Source organism: Pelodiscus sinensis, chromosome 27 (assembly GCF_049634645.1).
Source record: "Pelodiscus sinensis isolate JC-2024 chromosome 27, ASM4963464v1, whole genome shotgun sequence".
Classification (NCBI taxonomy): domain Eukaryota; kingdom Metazoa; phylum Chordata; order Testudines; family Trionychidae; genus Pelodiscus; species Pelodiscus sinensis.
The window spans coordinates 8,288,267-8,305,279 of NC_134737.1; the positions used below are offsets into that span (position 1 = coordinate 8,288,267).

The following is a 17,013-nucleotide window of genomic DNA, read 5'->3' on the forward strand; positions in this document are numbered from 1 at the left end:
TAGGACCCAGAGTGTAGAAAATTGTGGTGCATAGATGCACAGAGGTGGTGGAGTGCTGTGCTGGAGGAAGGAGGGCACAAGAGACCTTTCCAAGTTTCGGCCCAAGCAAGGGGGCTTCGGGGAGTCATTTGAGCTCCCCGCCTCAGGTGCCAAAATGTTGTGAGCCAGCTGGCAGCACGGCACACGTGGTCAGAGTCATACCAATGGACTTGCTCACGGAGGAGGGTCCTGGTCTGCATTACGGTACCTGGATCTGACCCTTGTGGCTTGAGTGCAGATAGTCAGCAGGAGCTGCAGCAGCTTCGTCCCTCTGAAAATCAGTCCCTTGACCTCGCCAGGACTTTGCTTTTTGCTTTGTAAAACACGACGATAAATACCAAGCTGTGTTCCCTGTAAGCTGAGTGCTCAGGCCACTGCCCAGCAGATTAACAGCGTATATTTCTACATGTGGTGCACATCTGCACACACCTTGGTGCACGCAACAAAAATTATTCCACACATGGATGGGGGAAAAAAATTAGAGGGAACATTTATTCCAGTCCATCTCTGTAAGGGGCTTTGAGAGCCAGGTCTGAAAAGTGCTCTGTGGTAGGATTGCGGTGGGTATGGACTGCCACGAGAACAGGGAACAGGCGAGGGACCAAGGTAAAGCCAAATCCTTACGGGGCTGATGGATGACAAGAAATCCATACCGGCGTGGCTGTGTAGCTCATACTTTATTTACTCATGCCTGTATAACCCTCTCTATGCTGCAGTATGTACAGCGGTGCTCTGGAATAATGCACACCAATGGGCTTGCTGCTTCTTGGACCACAACACGTGGCTACGTCACATGGCAAAATTAACAGGGAGGAAGCCAAGCGAAGTCTGAGACAGAATAGGCTCCTATGGCAGGTGGGAGAGCTATTCATTTGCCCCGTCTATTGGCACCTGTGAAAGCTCCCGGCCAATACATCCTGCTCCCCCAAAAGGATGCTGCATAGGAAAAGGCCTATTCAAGCATGTCCCGGGTGGCATCGAAGGGGCTAATACTAGTCTGGTTTTGTGCCGTGTGGGTGCTGGATTTGTACCTGGGGAAGTGACAGTACTGTGGTTAAGCATCACATTGTGCCTGGATAAATTCCCTTTCCCGGCACCATATGTCAGCCAGGCCTCCTGGCAGCTGCCAGGTGGGTTCTGCCATGTGTGTTTATCTCCACGCTCTGCTCTTGCCTTGTCTCTTTCCAGCCCCAGAGATGGCCCTGCTGCTTTGCCAAGCCTCCTGCGTATAATCCCACCTTGTCTTAAAGCAGCAGTGTCCTTTTACTGGCATAGACCTAGAGCTGAGTTCAAATTACAACCACAGAGCCTAAACGTTTGAGGCTGAAACGGGAGCATGATGATGGTGGTGGTAGTGGCAGGGGGGACCACCATAGCTTGGTTTGTGTTCTGCCCAACTTGTGGAGCAGACAGGTTGGTCTCTCCCTAATATATCCGCGTGCCCCGCCCCCCCCCCCGAAAGGTAGGAGGGGGCAGTGTTCCTTGTAAGCCATGCACTTGGGCAGCCACTCAGGAGAGAATCCTGTGCCGCCCTGCTGATCAGTACAGCACCCACAGCTAGATTTTGTGTGTCTGGGGTGGTGCACATTCACACATGCCTGAGCCATATAAAATTTATTCCACACATGGATGGAAAAGATGATAGGGAACACTGAAGGAGGCAGTTATAAAGGAATCACACGCACAACCCTCCCATGCACAACCCACCAGAGTTTCAGGTTCCTGCATCTCCTAGACATAAATTAATTGTATAAATCCCCAGAGCACAGAGAGGTTCTCTCCACCTCAAACTACCCAAGGTGCACTTAGTCCTGAGAACAGCTGGACAAGAAGAGACCCATTGTCTGTCTAGGCTGGTATCCCATCTCTAGCAGTGAGCAGTGCAGGGAGTTTCAGGGGTGTGTGTACAAAGCGACTCCCTCAAAATGTACCTATTGGCACAATGCTAAACCATACACTATGGTAGAGGAAGGGAATCCTTCCTGACCCCATCTGGTAACCAGCATATGCCCTGAAGCATGGGGCTTGATAAAGCTGATCATTTTTGACATATGTAGAGTCCCTGCAACTGTTGTTTCCGCCCTCAGTGAGTTGAAATTTATTCATGACCAGTGGGAGACAGAAGCTGAAGGTGGAGCACAGTCAAACCTTCAGTTATTTGCCTTCGTAACATCCCACAGCAGCAATTTCCAGCACTTCGCCCTGGTACACAAAGCAAAATAAGGGTGCGCAACAACCGTACGGCCCACACGTGGAGCCCGTCGCTCAACTCACTCCAAAGCCGCTTCATTCCTCCCAATTCCCCTCTGTGTTTTCCAGCCACAATGAAAGACGGACAACGTTTCTGCACCCAGTGACTGGACATATCCCTGAAGAAAACGCAAGATTTGACTTACAGAAGTAGGTTTGCTGCGTTTCTGACGGCGTCCGTGCGTGTGTGTGTGTGTGTGTGTGTCCGCGGGTAAAACAATCCAGGTGAAGGAATCAGGGAGGAACAGAACTAATAAGACCAAGCAAATATTGAGAGCAAATAACATGGCAGGGGCTCCTTGTGTTTTGGTGCCTTTGTGGGCACAGCACTACCCATTTCCCCTGGTACTCGTGGGATCCCCAACTCCTTCACCCTTGTGCAGTGCTCCCTTTACCCCTAACCTCTGCACAGGGCCCCTTCATCCCAACCCCTTACCCTTTCCTCCCAAGCTGTGTCCTTCCAGCATGTCCTGCCATGCTGCCCCATGCCCTCCAGCCCCTTTGCCTTGCAACACCCATGCCTGGTTACCCTACACCCTCGGCCTGTGGTGCCCTGGGCATGGGCCCTGCTTGCCCAGCCCTGTATGCGAATGTCTGGGTGTGCACAGTGCAGGCCTCACTAGTGAAAGTCAGGGGACCACCACTTGGCTGGCTTCAGTGAGCTTTGGCGTCCGGGCGCCTGCCGTGAGCACATCAAACCTACAGGGCAGCTGCTTGGCCGGTATTCCTCAGCTGTCCTTGCAGAGCTCTCCAGTAAGCTTCTGTCCCTCCCTTCTGCTTCCCCATGGCAGCTCGACCTTGGAGATGTCCAGCAAAGCAGGCGGGAAGCGGCCGGCCACCATCAGCAGCGAATCGTCCAACCACAGCATGGTGTCAGAGGGGCCTCCGGAGCGACCAAGTGGCAGGGTAGGTCCATGGAGCGCTGGCTGGGGACCCTAGGAGCCTGGGAGTCTGTTCCCAGCTGGGTCACTCGCTCGTGGGACGTAAGCTGCCCCTTAGGCCTGGCATTCTCATGGGTTATGGGCATCTGAAAGGGCCCTTCCTCTTGCTGAATGGGCTGCGGGTAGCCAGGCCCACCTGCCCTGCTCGATGCTGTCTGGCAGGCGGATGTATTGGACCTGCTGGAGAGCCAGAAGCGCCCCTCTGGCCCAAAAGACATTCAAGCAGGGAGGGGGCGTTAAGGCACTGGGCAGGAAGTCAGAGAGCTAGGCACATTTCCCAGCTCTGCCACAGACTCCCTGCTCTAAGCCAAGAGGCATCCCTGCTCTGTGCCTCAGTTGCCCCCTCTGTAAAATGGGGCCCATGCAAGCCCGCTGACGGGAACGGGGGGGGGGGGGGGAGCAGTTGCCCCGGAGCCTGGTGATTCCAAAGGGCCCAACTGCCATGGCCAGGGCCCTGGGCCCTTCAAAGCACCATGTGGGGCGCGCTCCGTGTGGCTTGCAAGGCTGGGTGGCAGGGCTAGTGTGGCGTGCTCCAGGTGGCACTGAGGGCTGCCTGCCCCACCCCCACCCCTTTCTGAGCGCACGGAGCTGACCCCCCCCCCCCCCACACACACACACTCACACCTTGCCCAGCAGCCTGGCAAGTCTGCCAGCCCCCCCGGGCCAATGATACTGATCCATTGTGGCTCTTTGAGATGTCGGGGGGGTGTCCCTGGCTGAGATCAGGGCACCCGCAAAGCGAAGGCAGCAATGAGTTTGGCCATAGGGGACAGACGGGCCAAGGGGGGGAGCTGGCTGCTAGGAGGAAGCGAAGGGGATCCTGGGAAAAGTAACGAACTGGCAGTGATTTCCCCTGGGGCGATGGGAGGGAAGCTGCAGCTCTCCCGCCCTGTCAGCGAGCTGCATGGCTGGGTCTGACCATTCCCCGGGAGTTTCCCTGGAGAGCAAATGCCCCAAGCGCGGCTGCCCCCTCCCCGAGGAGTGGTACTGCACTGCGTTCGGAACAACGCCCCTCTCCTTCTCCAAAGGCCTCGCGCCCCTCCCGGAAGGGGATCGCCTTCGGGAAGCGCTCCAACTCCATGAAGCGGAACCCTAACGCTGCCGTGACCAAGAGCGGCTGGCTCTACAAGCAGGTACCGTCTCCCCAGGGCTGCTCCCCGAGCCTCGCCTCTCGCGGTGCCTCCGTCCTCTGTCCGCCGAGCCCTGGGCAGCAGCCGAGCGGGGCTCCCCGGGGGCCCTGCGGCAGCCCCAAGCCACGCTAGGAATGAGCAGGACTGCGTGAGGTGTGGCTCTGTGGTGCCCATTCCCAGCACCTGCCCAATAGACTCCCTCTCCCCACCCCCCATGTGCAAACACGAGATGCTGTGCTGAGCAGCTCACCCCCCATGTGTCCCAGCCTCTCTCCTGTGCATCCCCAGGGTGCCTGCCCATCTGGCCTGCGCCTCTTCCCTGGAAATCCCGCCCATGACGGCGCCCACGGTGCAGCGCAGCTGGGCTCTGTGCTGCCCGGTGCCCTCTCTTCCATGGAGCAGGCCCCCAGCCTCGGGCTCTCCCTGCCCCGCCAAGACATTGCCGCTTCCCTGGCTCCCCTGCCTCTGGGTTTCCCGCTCTCTGCTTGGCCCGCCGCGGCGGCTCTGGCGCGCCCTCTCACTTCTGCCGCTCTTGCAGGCCAGCTCCGGCGTGAAGCAGTGGAACAAGCGCTGGTTCGTGCTGGTGGATCGCTGCCTCTTCTATTACAAAGGTATGTGGCGGGGCCAGGGCTAACTAGCCATCCAATGGGCCCAGCCGGAGGGGGCAGCTCCCAGGGCATCTACAGCACCAAAGCCGCACCAGGGTTGGTTTCTGGTCAGGCACGGCTGGAACCGGTGTCCCCCTCTCCCTCTTGCTGCTCTCCTTTCTATGGTGTTTTAGCCCATGCGCTCTCTCCCCCTCCCTCCGCCACTTACTTCCATTCCTGGCAAAAGCAGGTCCCCAGGACTCAGGCTGGGCAGCTGGGATGGAATCTCAGAGTCAGGTGCCGGTGAGGAAACCCAGCCCTGCAGGACAAGTGGCTGAGGGGGGGAGAGATGTGGCCAGTGAGAGGAGGAAGTTCAAACTCTCCTCTTCAAAGGGAAGGGTCTGCTGTTGTGGGGGGCTTGTGGAGTGGGAGTCACATATGGTCAGCACTTTGGGCCCTGCGAGAGATTGCACAAGGGTGACCGCCAATGTTCCCTCTAATTTTTTTCATTCGTGTGTGGAATAAAATGTGTTCTGTGCACTGAGGCATGTGTGGATGTGCACCACCAGTAGAAACCCCTCCTGCCGGCTGTGGAACTCTGCTAATCAGCTGGGCGGCATTGGACTCTCTCCAGGGCGGCCACCCACGTGCTCCACTTACAGGGAACGCTGGTGACTGACTGTAATGTGCTCCCGGGGAGAATGTTACAGAAGTTAGCTCCGTCCATCCACGCTCCCTGTGAGCTGGGCTCTTGTGCGGCCGCTCAGGAGAGATTCACATGCAGAGTGCCCACAGCTGGCGGTGCCCGTTCACACATGCCTCGGTGCACACAAAATGTATTCCGCACATGGATGGAAAAGATGAGCAGGATCATTGCCCTCTGTGCATCACTAGGTTTTTCTGCACCCTCTTCTCTGGCAGTATCCAAGGTGGGAGGAAGGTTGCACGGGCACCTGGTGAAGCACAGGGCAGCGGCTCATGCTTGGTACAAATTCAACTGCTGCCTACTGGCGCGGCTGTGCCCCTCCTCACCTGACCCAGAAGCTAGCCCTGCCTCTCCCTCTGGGAGGCTCAGTGCTTGACATGCCCCAGACCTGACTGCTCAAGATTGCAACCCCAGCATCCCTCCGTAAATGATTAACATCAGCAAACAAACCCGTCCCCCTTCTGTCTGGACCTCCCAGGGCCATCCTGGCTTTTTGGGCAGCTGCCTGAGCTGTTATCAATGGTGGCAAGACACGAAGGGGGCCTGAGGGGCACGGGTGCCATATAGCCGCCCTGGATGGGAGGAAAATATCAGCCCGGTTCTCTACAGGACTGATGGAAGCCAGTCCCGAATTCATACGTGTGATAGTGTCAGTACCTTGCTGGTTGCTAGGCTTGGGCTGTGGGCTATGGATGACCTCTACTGGCCTCTGTCTGTAAGCACTGCCCAGCGGGGGGTGCCTTGAGGGCTCCCATGACAGTGACCGAACCGGTCCAACTGGTTCAGGGAAGGGATGGAACAAAGGAAGGGAGTGTTAGGGGTAGGGGGCAGTTGCTGGCTGGGAGACAGGAAGGAAACAGCCTTAGCTGAGGGCTGAGGGGCGACAATGGACCCCCTAATCCAAGGGGTCTGAGGCGTCCTGGCCCTGACTCCTAACACCTCATCACGTCTATGCTGTGCTGTATCCCGGAGAAGCAATAAACCCTCTCTATTCTACGGGCTGGCGGAGTCTGTTCTTGCTGCCACGGGGCTGCAGGATCAGGGGGAATCCCGACTCGCCGTCACAATATGTTAACTCTGTCCCTAGCCTTCTCACCAGCCGCCCTCGGCCTCCTCCGGGCTGGAACCCCCCTCACTCTAGGGATTCACCTCGTCACAGGTGCTGCACCCTTTGCAGCTTCCCTTTTCCATCTAATCCCTGGCAGCCCATCTGGAGGGCAGGCCTGAATAATTAACCAGTCTGCATTGTGAGCTGTGACTGATAGGTTTGTGGGGAGGGAGAGGGAACAGGAAGCAGATGCAGCAGGGCGAGAGCTGGCTCGCACAGGTAGGCTGTCTCCAGTCCAAACGCAGCGTGCGCAGCTGATTGGGCTGCTGCCGCTCCCAGGAGACTCCCCCCCCCCCCCCCCCCCCCCCCCCCCCCGCCTTTAAACAGGAGACGGCTCTTGCCAACTCCCTGGAGATCCAAACCGGCCACAGAAAGGGAGCCCTCCTCATCCCGCTCTTGGTCCAACTCCCCTTTCTTGGTGCGTGCAGATGAGAAGGAAGAAAGCATCCTGGGCAGCATCCCTCTCCTCAGCTTCCGGGTGGCGGCCGTCCAGCCCTCCGACAACATCAGCAGGAAACACACCTTTAAGGTCAGTGTGTGGCCGTGCGGGCGCCGAGCCTTTGGCCCGGTTCCCATGAAGGGAGCTGCGGTGTGTAGAGCCGCCTCCCCTTTCGAGAACGTAGCGGCCTGGGGAGGCCAGACGCCACTGGCGGGTAACAGCGACGCTCAGCAGGCTGCTGGCTTGGGCTCGCCGCTTTCTGTGGTGACTGGCGCATGGGGAAGGTGTGAGCAGCTATGGGTGCTTAGCAAAGATGAACTGTTGAATGAGTTAACTGGTTAAACGTCACGTTTAAGCCGTTAACCAATTTAAAAAGGAGGTGAGCAGGGGGGATGCTCCAGCTTGGTTGCTTCTGGCCCTACGCAGGGCTGCCAGCTCCCGGCCCTGTGTGGGCTGCCTGTTCACATCCCTAGACCCAACAGGAAGATTGAGCACTAGTTGTGCAGGTGGGGAAACCGAGGCACACAGCCCAGCATTAGCGGCTTGGTTGGCTGCTGCAAAATGGGATCTTTGGTACACCCCCCCCCCCCGGGGGTAACGGCAGCGAAAGTTTTCCCGCTGTGTCCTCTAACCTTGCTCCATCCAGTTCTCACAGCCCTCGAGGGCATGACCTCCCCTGCCCCTTCAGTCATCCGTCACATGTGCACCAAGCCGGAGCATATGGCATCCCCGTTGTGAGCGACGTGCCTTGCTCAGAAGGATCCCCCGTGAGGAGTGACGCAGAGAAGTGGGTCTCTAAGTTTCCTGTCCAGTAATGTTTAGCCAGAAAGCAAAGTCCAGACCAGGTGTCCCATGAATTGGGGGCTCAGGAGGTAGGAAGAGTCCTGCTGCAGTCCCCGCTCTGAAGCTATCCCTCTACCTGGAGAGGAGCCGTAGTCCTGGGTGGATTCTGCAATTGTTGCATTTGAAGTCCCCCCCCCGGACTGCTCGTGTGTGGCTCCAGAGAGGGAGCACGCATGAGGTGGAGCTAAGGTTAGGCACTGAGGAGCAGAACTGGCTTAGCATTCATGGAGGGGGAGGCCTAATTCCTCTCATGGCCATGCAGGTTGTGAGCGGAGGCCTTCCCCGCCACGAATGCTAAACCAGTTCTGCTCCTCTGTGCCTCACCTTAGCTCCAGTGCATTGCTCTTGAATGCTGGATGATCACCCTTCCGGGGAGCTGCAAGGCTCTGGGCTGCTTGGGAGACCAGAAAGAATGGAGTTTATTTGCTCAAGTATTCCCTGTAAACAATGACTTAGCCCCGACCTACTGAAGTCAATTGGAGCTGACGGAGCGGAGGGTGCTTAGCTGTCTTGCTGCTAATACTGAAATTGACCCCCGTGCGGAGAGCAAGCCCAAAAGTAACACCCGCGAGCGCTTCACACCCATAGCGTGCAAGCACGCTTCGAAGGAGGCCAGGGTCATTATCCCGCTTGTGCAAATGGGGGAAACTGAGGCACGCAGCCAGGAAGTGACTTGCCCAAGGTCATCTTGCAGGCGGGTGGCAGAGTCAAGAAGAGAACACAGGTCTCTTCACGCCTACTCTGGTGGTCTAGGAACTAGGCCACCCTGCCTCTAACTGCCAGCACTGCATGGGCCTTGTGTCTGCCACGTGGGTTTAAGTGTGTTTGCCCTCTGCACAGAGTGAACTGCTTCTAGCCAGAGGTGATCACTGTGTGTAACCCAGGGCAAAGCAGGGGGTTTCTCCTTCCTAGCTGGTAGCTGTGCTGACATGACGGGGTTTTCCCAAGCCGTTTCCCTTGTTGGAGATTAGTCTCCTGTTTTAATAAAAATAACAAACATACCTAAGTCAGCGTTGCTATAGAATTGAACCCTCGGCTGTAATTAGGTTGCGTGCAAGCCCCGATGTGCCAGGGGTCTTCCCCCATCTCCCTTTCTAACTAGTTTAGACTTGTGTGTGTGCGTGTGTGCGCGCGCGCACAGGCTAATAATTGTTTAGCATGTAATTAGTTTCTACTTGTCAAACTTCTGTGCTGAGGGGCTCAATGGACACAGGAGCAGTGACAAGTTGTGAAACTCCTGCAGAGCTCTGGGCAAAAGGCGCTGTTGAGTTTTATTCCCCCAAGAACAATTATTGTTCCATGCACACGCTCGTGCATGCACAAGTACAATTGTTCACATGGTAGCCCAGGCTCAGAACTCACCTAGACTTAATAATCAGTATGTTCAGGAATGCAGATGTCAATTTGCACCCAAGCCAGGGGCCAGACTCCCCCTGAAAGGATTTTTTTTTCACTCTTGCACGTAACACACATTGTGGGCAATCGCATACACACACACGTGCGTGAATGCAAACACGTTTTGCACACGTTTACACACAGCTCTCCCCCAAACACAGCCCAGCTCGTCCCACTGATGCCCAAAAACGTACACAGAGAAACAAGTCCCGAAAACACACGCCCACACAGAATGCCTTGATTCCCTCCAGCTGGGGACAGAACTGCAGCCACGCACACAGAGCCTTGATTCTCTCTAGCCTGGGACCGGGCTCCTCCCGCCCCTTGCTGCTGTTTTATTCACAGGCATTTTTGGGGGGCTCATCACTGGAATATTGTTTGCAGAGAGTCGCTCCCGCGCCACACTGTGTTTTGCAACATTCAGCAGAGGGCTAAAGGTCTGCTCTGCCTTCCAGAGGCTGACTACAGTGTCCTATTAATGGCAGTAAAATAAGAGAGCAAGGGAAAGAACCTTGATGAGTTGGCAAGCCCTGGGAACATTTGGGTCATTAATAAAAAATGGATCGTGCTTCCTGAACTCCATGCCAATCAGGTTAACCCCTTCACACCCATAGGGGGAACAATGGGAGCCCGGGTTAGAGAAAATGCTGGTCACACTCCACCTCTGGCAGTGAGTGAGCAATTTAAGGCTTTCTTCTGTTTTACTACCCTCCTCCGCTGCCTCCTTCCTGACCCAGGTTTGGGGGAGGTCAGAGATTGCTTCCATGGCAAGCCCTTGGCAGCTGGATTTTTGCAGTCACATGCTGTGTGGTCCCTTTGGCTTCTGCGGCACTACAGTGGTTGGCAGGTGCCAAATGGGCAAAATATATGTTCAGTCCCGTTGACCCCAATAGGACATGAGCACATGCGTGGGCCCTGAGTCAGCAATGGCTCTGGGGGAGTGAGGCAAGATCTGGGGTTGGGTGATCCCAGCGCTGAGGGCACATTTCCCTCGGCACATCACTGGAGTTCTTCTCTAGTTGCTAGGGACCATGCTGATCCTAGGTGCAGGTGTGGATGCTGCTCACTGCTTCTATTCGTGTACCTCTTTCCACTGAGGGCTGAGGCATGAAAGGTTTCCATCCAAACACAGTCTTCTCCTGCCTGCCCCAAAGGAAAACCATTTTTTGTTGCAAAAGAGAAATTTTATAATCTGGAGATATACCATCTCGTGGAGCTGGAAGGGACCTTGAGTCCAGTCCCCTGCCCTCACAACAGGACCGAGTACCATCCATGACAGATTTGCCCCAGATCCCTCAATGGCCCCCCCTCTAGGACTAAACTCACAATCTGGGGTTTAGCAGGCTAATGCTCAAACCACTGAGCTATTGTCCCCTCCCCCTTTTTTTGCCCGACAAGTGTTTGTTTTAAATTTGTACTGAAAACCGTTTTGTCCCTCTCCCCAAAAAGCTAGAGCATCTTTTTGTTTTGTTTTTCGTTAAAAAAAAAACTGGAAGTTTTTAGGGAATAAATTGAGCTAAAACCAAAAATGTTTCAAAATTGCCATTGGAGCAAATAGACATTTTCCCAGCCAGTCTTGCACAAAGAACCATTTTCCTTGTGGACACCAATATTTCTGAATTCTGTACAGGGCTTTAAGAGTAGAAGGAGAGTTGCCTTAGAAATGCACTGGACAGGTAAATAGACAGCCCTCCCTGGGAATGATAAAGGAGAAAGCGTCTCTGTGATGTTCCCTTCTACCAGTGACTCTGAGCCATGGAACTTGAATCTGTTTCTAAATTTTCCCCAAATTCAGAGGCACCCTGGATCCTGCATGGTGGTTCTGACCCATCTCTAGTATTCAGGGATTCATCCTGATTAGCAGTAATGGGGAAAAGAGAGTGGAATAAGCCATAAGGATGGCCTTACAGGGTCAGAGTAAAGGTCCATCTAGCCCAGTGTCCCATCTCCCAACAGTGGACCATGCCAGGTGCCCCAGAGGAAGTGACAAGAACAGGGAATCGTCAAGTGATCCCTTCCCTGTCACCCGTTCCCAGCTTCTGACAAACAGCGGCTAAGGACACGGTTCCTGTCCATCCTGGCTGATAGCCATCGATGGACCTATCCTCCATAAATTAATCTAGCTCTTTTTTTTTTGAATCCTGTTAAAGTCCTGGTCTTCACAACATCCTCTGGCAAGGAGTTCCACAGATTGACTGTGCGCTATGTGAAGAAATGCTCCCTTTTTCTGGTTTTATACCTGCTGTCTAATAGCCATCAATGAGGCTCAGAAGTTGAGTAGTGGTTTTACCTGAACCTTCATTTGTAGGTTTGAATCCTGTCAAAGTCAGTGCTTAGGTGTATGCCAAAGAGCCTGCCATCTCTAGAGTCCCCATCTGATGGCTGTTCTGTGTTTCCCCACAGGGAAAGATTTGGTGGGTCCCATTCCCGGACTCGATGGACCAGTATCTGTCTGAGACAGATGGTATTAATTGACTCTCGGGTGGGTGGCCTGATCAGAGGGGCCCCAGAAGGAATATGTCAGAGCGCTCCCTGCACTCTACCCTCCTCTACAGTTCATCTCGAGTCAGGGCTGGGTCATGTTGGCAGAGTAGTGGAGGGGTAGCACCTGCCCTGTGCAGAGTGGCCATAAAACATACCACCTGAGTCCGCATGAGGAGATGCCTTATTTAGTCATGTTCACACCAGCCTTGCACTCGGCTGGAACAAACGGGGGGGGGGGGGGAGCAGTCCTGGTTGACTCCACTGTGTCTTGCTTGCAAACTAGAGATGATATTAACCTGTCCTCGCATGGGGGCCATGTGAGACAGAACTGATTTCTGACTCCTGCGGGCCTGCTCCAGCCGTCTGTACCTGCCCAGAATGCTGGACCAGGCCTGGCAGGAGGCTGTGAAACAGGCAAGAGCTACATCCTCTAATTTTGGGCTCACCAGCCCTGAGCATCTTCTCAGCTATCCCCCAGCTGCCCCTCTTTGGTGACAGTGCTGCCTGCCCGGTGCATCTCTCTTTTGAATTCCCTGCTGGGCGTGGTTTGACCTGTTCTCTGTGTTTCCTCCTTTCTTCCACGTGAGGATCTCCCCCCTGGAGAGGAGTTTTCTTCCAAGTGCCCGTCTGCAAAGCCAGCACACGGCCACCAAATAGGTAGTATGCTCCTTCCATTTCCAAATGCATGGATATGGCCAGTCATAGACTGTCCCGCATGCCTTATCCACCCCTGCCTGAAGGGGAACGAATCACGGGGGCTGATGCCTCTCCCTTGCCGATTGCATGCTTAGACTGTCCTTGTGTGTAGAACGTGGTGGAAAGATTGAGGTTTGTATGGGTCTGTCAGGAAAGGTTCCAGTGAGGCTGGGCCCTTGACTAGTAACAGCAGCCGGTCAAAAATGCTATATATTCCCTAGGAGGGGAGAGGATTAGAACACAAGGAAGAACATTCTGTTTTGGTGGATTTTGTTGGTGTTTTTGACAAAACAAACATCAAAAACTTGGTTTTCAGCCTTTGGGGTCCGTGGGAAGGAAAAGGAAGGGAGGAGAAAAGAGGGGGGAACCAGAGAACCAAAAGAATCTCGGAGAATGTGTACTTTTTGGTCAAAAAGCCAGAGGCTATGGACCCAAATGTAAATTTCTCCCCTCAAATTGGTTTGATTCGAAAAGCTGGTTTTCATCAACCTCACACCCAGCGAGAACATTTTGACCAGCTCTGTTCGGGTGGTGCCGCTGCCGGGTGATTCCTGTGTACAGCTCGGACCCTCCGAAGGGACCTGCGCTGACACTAGCGGCCAACCTGCAAGATTTGCATCCAGATTTGCAAAGAGCATTTGGGTCTGGGGTGTGGCTCAGTGGAGCATCCTGCCACTTCCTGATTCTGAGTTCCCTGGCTGGCCAGCTGGTCACATGCGGGAGGTTTTGAGACAGGCCTGTCTGGAGCTGCCGTTGTGAGCTGGAGGAGTTTGGATAAATCCATGCCTGGTGGGACATCTTCCTCCTGTTTAGGAATGCTCCAGGGCAGAGCCTTCATCTGGATGCTGTGATCACTAGCAGTGTCAGGGAGTACATGGGAGTGGTGCTTACAGTGGAGTGCAGATGGCCAAACCCAGCCCTGGCTGGAACTGTTAGCCGAGTCTGCAGCTGAAGCCCAACCTTCAGATGGGATCAGGAGAGTAGGGAGGGGAGTTTCTCTCTCCACTCTTGCCCCTGGTCTGAGCCAGAAGTGCCCAAACTGCTCTTTTCACTATGCCTGGTCAGAGTTCTAAATGCTCATGAAATCCGTGCTCCACGATTGTGCACTGACTGCCCTGAGCCCTGCAGCGCACTAGCTGTCCTGCTTGGGATCTTTCCTGCAGAGAGCTATCCTATTTCATTTTTAACAAGGGCTGCATGCCGGAGGGGTCCATTCTGCTCCAGCTCCCACCAGTTACTAGTTAACCGGAACTGGTAAGCCTCACCCATTGAGGATGCAGTTTGCTGGTTAGCCGGGGAGGCAGCTAACCTTTCCCATCCCTGCTATGGGGAGAGCTTGGGCTAAGATGCCGCTCGTCGGAACCGCTCTCAATCCTGCGCGTCGCTGGAGATGGGTCTCCCTGAGTCAGCAACAGAGTCTTGCATGCGCTCTGTGTGTCTCCCTCAAAGGGGCTGGGAGGAGGCCCCTGGCGACAGCATGTAACCCATATCTGGCCTCTCCTGAAATGCTATTGCGGCACGGGGTCCTTCTCACCTGCCTGGCACGGGGGCTGGACCTCACAGTTGGGTGGGCCTTCCTCCAGCTCTCTGAGCCTGTGGCGATGCATGCAGTGGAGCTGGCACTGCGGGAGGGCAGGCGCGGCTTCCCGTCTGCCTCCAGGTGCCCGTGAACCAAGGAGGCCTGACAACGGACTTCTCGCTTCTCTCCCTCCCTGCAGGTTACTGTGTGCTGGGTGGAGGAGGCGCTGGGGCGTCACACGCAGTCCCTCTCTCCCCAGGCTGAGCACGCCGGCATCCGGACCTACTTCTTCAGCGCCGAGAACACCGACGAGCAGGAGTCCTGGATCCAAGCCATGGGCGAGGCTGCCCGGGTACAGATCCCACCCACCCAGAGGTCAGCACCGTACAGCAGTGGTTGTGACTTGAGGGGCCTCTTTGGAGAACTGTGAGGTCCTAGTTCCAACTAGGGGTGTGGTGGGGGGGGACACAATGGCAGTTAACTTGGGGGCACAGTTGCTAGATAACTTGGGGTCCCTTTGGACATGAGGGAAAGCGGCCATGAGCCACAGGGGCTGGGAGGGGCCGTGGCTAGAAAACAGAAGTCCTCGGGAACTTGTTGTGTTGGCCACAATTTGGGGGAGCATCAGGTCCAAGAAGGTCAGTAACCATCCCCTGCAGGGGGACCCCATTAGAGGACAGGGCCTGGCTCAGCCCTGCTGTCCTGGGGTGATGAGGGCACAGAGCTGCTGTCCAGCGGGAGTAACACGCGGCGCTTCTATGCCTGGCAGGCGCGAGAAGACGGACTCTGAGAACATCCCCCCCAGCAAGCAGCACCACCACCACCACCGGACCATCACCCCGCGGGAGCCCCCCAAAGCGGACCTGGAAGCCAAGACCAGAGGGGAGGGAGACGGACGCGGTTCAGAGAAGATGGAGAGGAAGCTGGAGAGGATCGACGGCAAGAAGGAACCCCTGGTGAAAGCCAACGGCATCGTGGGCCAGGAGATGCCCTCTGAGCCCGGCAGCCCTTACCCGGAAGCCTCCCGGGGGGTGGAGAGGTCCACACAACCCAACGGCTGGCAATACTCGTCCCCCAGCCGCCCTGGCAGCACCGCCTACCCACCGCAGGACGGGGAGCACACGGTGCACCGGCGGGGCTTTGTGCCCCGCACCAACCCGGAGAAGATCGCCCAGAGGAAGAGCTCCATGACGCAGCTGCAGCAGTGGGTGAACCTGCGCCGTGGGGCTGCCCCGCCGGAGGAGCTGAGGAGGTGAGCGGACGGTGTGGTGAGGGCTGCTGGGGCTACCATGAGGGAAAGAGCGCTCTTCTCCCTGTCTAGACAACATTCCCTCTTGGCCCGGCTGAGCGGGGAGTGTTCCCCCTCCAGGAAACCTTCCCCACCAGCGGTGCCCCAGTGCCAGCACCGAACCTAAACCATGTGCCGCTGGGCCACGCCAACCAATAGGCCAGCACCAGGGTGGAGTTTGAGGGGTGGGGAGCAGCAGCACAAGCAAAGGGTGGGCAGCCTATAGCCCGTGGGCTACCTGCGGCCCGTCCGGGTTCAGCGTGTGGCCCGTGAGGCATTTTGTTTGCCGTTGCCCACACGCAGGGTGGTGAGACTCCGCGGGTTTCCGTCCGTGTGGTTTTTCCCGACCGTTATTACGAACGTGCGCGCTGGCTGCTCCCGACACTGACTGAGAGAGCCGGGCGCTCCCTCTACAGCCAATCACAGCGTGGCCACGGTTCAACCGGCACCGCCCACCGATTCTAGCTAGGCCAGCGCTGTTCGCAACACAGCCCTGTCCTGGGAGAGCGTCTTGGTTAGGACAACCTTGCAGCCCGCTGAGAGAAAGGAGGCCCCTCGTGCGGCCCCCTCACTAGCCTCGGTTGCCCATCGCCGGGCTAGGTGGAGAAGTGACCATGCAGCCTAATTCACCGCTGCAGCCTGTCAGGGGGTTGTGCTCCGGTTCGCTCCTGAGGCAGCTGCGTGGGCCCCGGCTCTTGGCACAGTGGGGGCTGCCCAGTGTCTGAGTGCTAGGAGATTGCCCTCCAGGGCTGCCCCATCATTGGCAGGGGATGCTGCTCTGCTGGATCCCTCCCAGAATCTGCCCTCCTAGCAGACGGGGGCGAGGGGGTGGGCACTGGTCTGTCGGCGCAGGCCTTAGACTGTGGCTTTCCTCTAGGGAAGGGCTGCAGAGCCAGATGGAGCTGAGGGCCCAGTTTTACAATTCTCTCTCTTCCTTCCTCGGGGGTGCTGTAGCCCCACCAGGTTTTTCCCAATGTCTCGCCGGGTCCCCGACTACTACGCTCCTTACTCGCCCCAATACCCTGAGGATTACCAGTACTACCCGCCCGGCGTGCGCCCCGACAGTATCTGCTCCATGCCTGCCTACGAGCGGGTGAGCCCGCAGTGGGCCGCGGAGGACAAGCGCCACTCCTTCCGCAACGGAGGCTCCTACCAGCTGCGCGAGTGGAAGGAGCAGCCGGGTTACGGCCGGCAGGACGTCCCCGTCTGGATCCCCGGCCCCGGTCGGCAGCCCGTGTATTACGACGAGGTGGATGCCGCCTCGGACTCCCTACGGAGGATGTCCCTCCAGCCCCGCTCCAGGTCGGTGCCCCGTTCGCCCAGCCAGGGCACCTACAGCAGGGCGAGGATGTACTCGCCGGTCAGGTCGCCCAGCTCCCGCTTCGAGAAGGTGCCCCCCAGGAGCGAGGAGATCTATGCGGACCCCGCGGCCTACATGATGAGGCGCTCGGTCAGTTCCCCAAAGGTAAATGCCAGCGTTGCCTCCCTCCTCGAATCCAGGGCTGCCTGCCCTTCTTTAGTGGAGTAGCAAGGGGGGTGCAAATTGGGATTGAGGGGCACTGGCGGAACTGGACTGGGGGGAGCCCAG

The 17,013-nt window shown here is 56.6% G+C and overlaps 1 protein-coding gene across 16 annotated transcripts in view; it reads left to right on the plus strand.

Annotated features, from left to right (window-relative positions):
* The window catches only part of PLEKHA6 (pleckstrin homology domain containing A6), a 143,999-nt gene that overhangs the window by 89,320 nt on the left and 37,666 nt on the right, over nucleotides 1–17,013 (plus strand). For 15 of the 16 annotated variants that reach the window (XR_012897848.1, XM_075910152.1, XM_075910155.1 and 12 more), the window contains 8 exons: nucleotides 2,359–2,439; nucleotides 3,081–3,195; nucleotides 4,259–4,363; nucleotides 4,899–4,971; nucleotides 7,190–7,290; nucleotides 14,337–14,512; nucleotides 14,907–15,389; nucleotides 16,380–16,890. Coding sequence is in view for 15 of the 16 variants with exons in the window: in XM_075910152.1 (XP_075766267.1) it covers nucleotides 2,359–2,439; nucleotides 3,081–3,195; nucleotides 4,259–4,363; nucleotides 4,899–4,971; nucleotides 7,190–7,290; nucleotides 14,337–14,512; nucleotides 14,907–15,389; nucleotides 16,380–16,890 (1,645 nt within the window). In the remaining variant the exon portion in view is untranslated. The remainder of the gene's footprint in view (nucleotides 1–2,358; nucleotides 2,440–3,080; nucleotides 3,196–4,258; nucleotides 4,364–4,898; nucleotides 4,972–7,189; nucleotides 7,291–14,336; nucleotides 14,513–14,906; nucleotides 15,390–16,379; nucleotides 16,891–17,013) is intronic. The other variant, XM_075910154.1, reaches the window with a different exon arrangement.